General features: G+C 37.4%; 1 protein-coding gene across 1 annotated transcript; it reads right to left on the reverse strand.

Moving 5' to 3' along the window:
- Positions 1 to 1,444: 1,444 nt before the first annotated feature.
- On the reverse strand, positions 1,445 to 7,084 carry LOC110756260 (protein NUCLEAR FUSION DEFECTIVE 4-like). Its single transcript, XM_021957666.2, has 3 exons — positions 6,525 to 7,084; positions 3,319 to 4,205; positions 1,445 to 2,819 (listed from the first exon to the last, which is right to left on the reverse strand). Exons 1-3 carry the CDS (start codon positions 6,852 to 6,854, stop codon positions 2,354 to 2,356), a joined length of 1,683 nt encoding a protein of 560 aa, XP_021813358.2. The 5' UTR covers positions 6,855 to 7,084; the 3' UTR covers positions 1,445 to 2,353.
- Positions 7,085 to 7,850: the final 766 nt, after the last annotated feature.

The raw sequence follows: 7,850 nt of genomic DNA on the forward strand, positions 1-7,850 counted from the left end.
ATATAACGAATTTGGGATAAAGTAATCTTCCAAGAGATTCTTACCCTGAGACTGCCTATGTCTGTCCACATTCGGGGCACGACGACGGTGGTGTTGCCTTGATTCATTAAGCATACACACCGCTACAACCATTTCTTCCTCTTCTTCATCGGCCTCCCGATCTTCCTCAGCACGTTTGCGCCAGATTTCTTCATCTTCTCGCTCTTGCCTCTCCAACACCCTCCTCAAGTTTGACATTGAGAGTAGAATGTGTTTTGTAAAATCTCATAAATGAATGAATAGATAAGATATGGTTTGAGAGGTATGAGTTGATGGTGTAGTTTTATAGAGAGATTCATAAGATAGAGATGGCATGTGGCGCAATTTTAGAGGGTGAAAATCTTATCTGAAATATGAGATTATAATTTTTTTTTTTAAATATCTGAAAATCTTATCTGACATGGGACACGTGGTGCAATTTTAGAGGGTGAAAATCTTATCTGAAATATGAGATTATAATTTTTTTTTAAATATCTGAAAATCTTATCTGACATGGGACATGTGGCGCAAATTTTAGAGGCTGAAAATCTTATCTGAAATCTGAGATTATAATTTTTTTTAAAATAAATATCCGAAAATTTTATCTGAAATAAGACACGTGGCAACCGAGAATCTCATTCGAAAATCTTTTCTGAAAAATGATGGACACATGGCAACCAAAAATCTTATCCGAAAATTTAATTTGAAAAATTTTATTCGAAAATTTTATCTGAAATTTTAGGTGATAATTTTATAATAAATAGTGACATGTGGCAACCGAAAATATTATCTGAAAAGCTTATCAAAATTAATAGTTTAAAGTATAAAAAAATTCAGACAAAGAAAAAAGTAAAAAAAAAAAAGGAAATAAAGTAAAATAAATAGTATTTGCCCTTGTCTTAGCCTTTTGGGGTGGAACAAAAAATGGTAGGCTGTCACTATTCACTTGAATAGTGTCAACCCTTTCCTTGCCTTAGCCTTGCCTTAGCCTTTTGGGGTGGACATACTCTAAGAAAGAGAAACATCCTGCATAACCTGAAACAATCGACAAAAACAAAAAAATAAAAACTGCAGCAATAGACAAATAAAAACTACAGTAATTGAAAATAAAAGTACTATTGCATAACACAAATCGAGGATATATGTTTAACTCTATGACTATCCATAGCTTTATGGCTGCAAAAGCTTTCCTTCTTTTCAGGACAGTAGTGCAAATTTCGATAAAAGTAATTATGTCTTAGGGTTTCTTTTCTATTTCTTAAAACAAAACAAAAAAACAAAAACGAGAGTTGGTTACTAACGACGTTACCATTAAATCTGGATGTAAACATTCTCTCTCTTAAAAGACAGCCACACTACATATCAATTTGCAACCTAAAAAACCCATCACAATTTCATCTGCCAACACCCAAATCAAATTTAAAGAATAATTCGTGGAATAAAATCAAATTTACAAAAATGAATTTAAAAATATATAATCTGGCCCCCAGAAAAAAGAAATTCATCATCTACAGTGCTATCATCATCCCATCATCCTTCACGAAAAAACTGGTGAACGATTCCTGAGTCAACTCAACCGTTAACTCGCTCTTATGTCCAAACTGCCCCTAAACCTTAACTTCACCGAAATCGAACGGCCCGGAGAGCCAGAGCGGTTCGCCAACCGCAAAGATGACGAGGACGGGGACGGCGAGCGGTCATAAACGGAGAGGCGCGTGGGGGAGGCAGAGCGATTGAAGAACGTCGACGTGGCGGATGAGAAGCTGGACGAGGTGGACGAAGCGAAGCCGGAGGACGAGGAGGAAAACAACGGCTCCGATTTGCGACACGAGTACGTGTCCAATCTTTGATTTCGACGACGCCACCGCCATTGTTGTACAGTGGTGAGAGCAACAGAGACGATTTTGTGATGAGAGAGAGAGAGAGAGAGAGAAGTTACTAAGCTACATAACAGCATTTCAAAAGGCAGAAGAAATGAGAAAAGTAAACTGCAAGTCTGCAAGTGTGATGGAATATAAGGGGAGAAAGTTCAATTCTTATATGGTATAACAGCCAATGGTTGCATTCCGTGTGGGAAATGGTTGCACAACGTGCGTCATCCGCAAATCGTGCCTGAATACTTCTGAAGAGAATTTGTTCTTAGCTCATTGGAAACATTACATATATCAATTCTAATTATACATCAAATTCAAAATCATACCCCATAGACTTTGGAGAATTTATTCTTAGCAGATTGAAGCCGCAAATATTCCCTAGTCATCTGAATAAATTTATTGGAGCATGCTTCTACAAACCTGTATGGATTGATGTTATCAGATAATAACATCTCCAATCATTAGTGGCTTGAATTTTGAGGCAGACGGAAAGAACCCCCAGCATAAAGCATTTGGTAAACTGGTCGCACTCTAATAGTCAAAATTATGCTCAAGATCGTCCCCAAACCACAGGCGCCGGCTAAAACTAGAAATGTGAGCCTGAAACAACTAGAACCTATGCAGGTGGACCCTCCTTGCTTTGCAGCTTCAGCATCATATACATTACCAGCTAGTAGAACTGAGAAAAGTATTGCACCAATAGGATTGCCAAGTCCCATGAAGCTATAATTTACACCAAAATGTTTCAAGCCAAAAAGTTCAGAGGAAGTTGGAACCATTATTGAACACTGAGTCCCAAAGCAGATACCACACAGAGCAGTTGCAACATAGAGAGTACCATTGAGAGCTAACGCATATAAAACGAATGATACAATCATCAATATGTGTGCACATGCCATCCAGAATGTGCGAGGAATTGTTTTCGTTCTGCAATGTACAAAATGATATATCAAATTAGTATTATGCTATTACAGAAGAGAGTTATTCATCCATTAAAAAATATAGAGTAGAAATTGATCACATTCTCAAACAACTTGACATAAAAGTAATGCATTCAAGAAACTCGGACAAATAATTCCAATCTGCTAACCCTACAATAGAGAGAAGGAAAAAAAGGGAGGAACACCCACGTAAGGGACAAACACCCACGTAAGGGACAAGCAACCACGTTTGAAAGCTTTCTCAACGGAAAAACAAAATTGAAGGTTAAAAGAGCACAAGTCAACCAAGTGAGTTAGCAAGATTATTAAGAACATCATTGTAACTAAAAATCAGAACCAGAGAAGAAATAGAACATATTAATGCCCTATCCAAAAACAATTAAGTGGTGTTGGTTATGGTACGGAATTTGTATAACAACTTGAAAACAAGGGGAAAAAAAAAAGAGTTTCCGTAAACAGTTAGATAGAAGTTCATGAGCAATAACCTCAGAAAGTGTTCAGAAACAGCACCAGAACCCAGACGACCAACAAAATTGCAAAAGCTAAAGAGAGACAACAGTATTGTCGTATCACTAGCGCCTAATGCAATCCCAATCTGGCTCAAATTATTTTGTACTGTCACTCCTGAACCGATCCCAAGAAAAATAACAAACCAAAGAAGCCAAAAATCCGCCTTTATAAAAGCTTCTTGAAACTTGAAATCCTCTCCTCTCTTAGGCCTCCTTTTCTTCTTCACTGCCCCTTCCCCAATAGCAAGAAGTGTTTCGACATCTGAAATATCCTCAGCCTCATGAAAACTTCCAAGGTATGTAGCTGATGAGGATGGTGTCAACAAAGGATCTGCTGGGGTTGCATTGCCTTCTCCTGGAGCAAGATGGTCCGAAGATTCAGCTCGTGCCCTTGCAGGAAATAATGTCATCTTCAACGGAATTGCAAGGGGAAAAAGCAGTAGGATAACCATTATCGCAACCAAAATGTAGGAAACAGCATCACTAAGAGTTACTATCTCATATACAACTGTGACTGTGACAAGATAGATTGCAAGCAAAACACTGACAGTTATGGAGAAGAGAAAATGGACATGCTCCGAAGAATCTTCTCCAGAAGCTGGAGTACATGGACGAATAAAGTACATCAAGGCTAAACACAAAACAGGAATCCCAAGAGCAAGGAACAACAACAGATTCAAAGCAGATTTCTTAAGCACCATACTGTATACCACTGTAAAGACTGCAGCGCTAAGCCCAATATAGCCTTTGAGAATGCCAGCAACAGTGCCTCTACTGAGAGGGAAGTTCCTCATGTTGGTTACAAGCACAGCTGTGCCTATCCAAGCATCGCTATTTGTGGCAATGCAAAGTGTGATGCATAACTGCCATATCATTAAAAGAGAAATGTTAGAGGTCCAAATGTGAAAGCTAAAACATATACGCTGCCTCAGCTGCAACCATGTCAAAGAACGGTTATAACTATAAGGGTGACAAGTTAACTGAATGCCAAAGTGGTGAGATAATTATTTCAACAGATTACCAGAATGCCACTCAGATGAAAGCATGCTCGCATAGAAAGTCTAAGTAAATCAACTGCACCACACAAAATATGCACAAAACAAGATTCTTATTGTTACAAGAAAATATGTACAACCAACCACAATGTAGTGGATATCTGATGAACTAATGTCAACCGAAAAAGACACCGAAAAATCATGTAACTTGATTGTATCTATTTAATGTGTTCTTAGGAAAAACATTTGTCCATATACAATGTACATGGAGGATGATGCTACTTGCATCGCTTCAATTTTAATCATGCAGAGGGCTCCAGAAAGAGAGGATAAGAGATATAATAGAGATTTTTTATAGCCTTAAGTGAGATTAAGATAGTACTAACAGTATAGGAAATGAGGAAATGAGGTCTGGTCATCAGTAATCAACATTTATACGACTTTGTAATTCCAATTTTGAAAATTGAATCAGTTAGAAATAATTTCTTGAACTCAGGAACATATTTTGTTAAAGCAGACTGGTGGCTCCTTTTCTATCTGTATATTTTCATCAGTTTCCTATCAAATGAAAAAAGTTAGGATCACAATTCTTGTTTTTTATTTACTTTGGAACTTAGAAGAGGTTCATGAGTATGGAGCCCAGCTCAACCACAATAAAATTAGAATTCAAGAATAAGCACCAAAACAAGGTACATTCATGTCCCCTGCCTTTACTTTTCAATACTATGACACAAATATGCTCAGCTTTGTCACTCTAGCTTTTGACCAAACTCATGCTTGAGTAGACAAATGAATACGCCCCAATATTGCAGAGTCCACCGCAGTATTGTCAAGAAGTTGACTTTGAATGCAATAACTAAAACTTTTCAATGTATTGGTATTTGCACCTTAAATAGTTTTGGTGCAATAATCTTCAGGAAACATGAAGAATTCCTCCCTTTCGTGCTAAAATGTTTTCTGATATCACACATGGAAAGACACTATAAATCATGTAACAAAATCCAGACTGAGTGAATTTGTTACTTGAAGAGTCCCATTATCAGAACACTTTAAGCCACAACTGGTAAATAATCATCTTCAAACAAATGCATATGACAAGGCATCAGCAATGGTTAATTATTCCAACCACAAATAACTTAGGGGAAGATTAATCACTTTTACATCCAAAAGAAGTTGCTCCGATGAAAACTTACCCAACGATTAAAATTGCACCACCCAACTCTACACAGTATCTTAATATTAAAATAGAAATAAAACTGGTTCTTCAAACCCAATATTCTTCCTAAAGATCTCTGTCTTTGCTAGATTGGACTAATACTTCTGCAAAGTAGCTTCCAATCTGCACCAAACCTGCCCCTTAACAAGAGGATTCAAGTAAGCAAACCATTTATACAACATGCTCTTGATTTATTAGACGACACATGCTAAGTAAAAGCACTAAAAGATGTTGATACCTACAACATGCACCCAACTAGATAGACGCATAGACTATTAGATATGAAAATTGCTGGATTTGGCAACTGAATTCTATCCTTAAGGTTTCCAGTCCTCAAGAATAATGAGCAAAGTTCTGTTAAAAAAGGCAAAGGGAAATAAACTGAACACAACGATCGCAAGGGAAAATATGGCAAGGAATTTGTTCTTTAAGGAGAGCAAGCTGTTAAGGATGCTTTTTGTTTACAGTTATTCTGCTTAGCTCCTTAAACAAAATGCAATGAAAAAAAAAATTGACTATGTTGGTATTTCTTAATCACTGATTTAAATAATTTCCTTTAAATTGTAGGCTACAATTGGCAGTTAAATATCACTACATTCCCTTTCAAGAGTGAAATTTAATGCTAGTTCAACATCAGATGGAATATCAGCATGCTCTAACCCAATCTCTCATGCTTCCCAAGAAACTAGATAAATCTCTAGAAAGAACGGAGAAAAGTAGTAAAACTACCATATTTGAGAAGTACTAGAATTAAGAAATGATCTTAAAAAATTTATAAAGGACAACGAAGACCATTGTGGCATTCTATAACTGTTGCAATCAAAATTCAAAGTTTCAGACAAGAAAACTTCAAGTGAATTTGTAGAAAGAAACACTTACCAGAACAACAAACTTCCCATGTGAAAATTTCAAAATGCCAACAATCCAAAACAGAGAAATGGAGGTATAGAGATATGAACTGGGTGACTCACCACAACAAAAGGCATGCTGGCGATAGTTTGGCTAACAGCAAGCCAGAGAACACCATAACCCAAGAAGCAAAACCCACAACCAACCAAAAGCACAGCCCAAGGAGGGAACTTGTTGCAGGCAATTCCAGGAAGAAAACCCACACTCTCTCCAATGTCACTGGCCACTCCAAGTATCGTCAGCTCCTGCTGATTCAAACCCAGTACGGATTTCAGCAGAGGGGAATAGAGTGGGAAGGTAGAGGCGTTTCCAGCAGCAATTTGGGCCCAAACTGCAGCTCCCAAACCCACCCATGGCGGTCTGCTTCCAGCTTTCAAAACTGGGCTTGGCATCTTCTGTGATGCAGCTGGATGCTCTGCTATTGGTTATATATACAAAAGGGTTAGAGAGAAAGAAAAGGAAAGAAAATGCGGGAAAAGAAGGGAAACGACGACGCAGTGTGACTATCGGAGATTAATGGAGTTCACTCCAATCGTGGAGAAAACAATGCCAAGATCAAGAAGAAGGTAAAGGTCCGGGAAACAGAGGGCAGGTGGGCCAACCAAATTTATAACATTTAATGACAATATTCATTGTCTTTTCTTTTCCCTCCTTTACATACACTTTGCCTACGTGTGTTCATTACGATCGCATAAAAGCAGTCAATTTACAGATCATCTAAATTCATCAGAAGGAATCACCATTTGGCCCCTGGGCTGAAGTGGATAATGCGAGGCCCGATGGGTCAAAATTCGGCCTGTTGTTTACGTCCGATTGGTCTGACTCCTGTTAAGAATGAATAGAATTTGTGCTAAAGGTTTGAAATTTCAGCCCGACGGCCAATTTGAGCCCATCTAAGCCCAACTCAGCCCGCCCATAATAAAATAAATAATTTATAAAATAATAAAATTGGCCCAATAGTGTTGAAGAATAAATAACTAATATTGTACGTACCGCTTCATGTTTGTTCTTCTCCTTCTCTTTTTCATCTTCATCTCTTCTTGTTCTTGCATTTTCTTCTCATTCTCTATGAATTTCTTTTTCTTTTCTTTCTTTTAAGTTCATCTTGGTCCAAACTTGAGTGAAATGAGATCTGTTCAGTGTTCTAACTAACTAAGGTCATCCCCAGTCATAGGGCTAAATATAGTCCAGGGCTAAAATTTTAGCCCTCCAAAATATTAATTTTTTAAAGAATAATGCAGGGCTAAAATTTTTCATCTCTAGCCATGCAGGACTATATTTTAGAGTCCTTCATCTTTTATTATTTTGAGAAAAACTATGGTACAACACTCATACATTCCGAAACTATGTATTGTTTAATTTAATTAAACTACTATTTAGGTATAATA

Source organism: Prunus avium, chromosome 3 (genome assembly GCF_965620075.1).
Source record: "Prunus avium chromosome 3, drPruAviu1.hap1.1, whole genome shotgun sequence".
NCBI classification, from domain to species: domain Eukaryota; kingdom Viridiplantae; phylum Streptophyta; class Magnoliopsida; order Rosales; family Rosaceae; genus Prunus; species Prunus avium.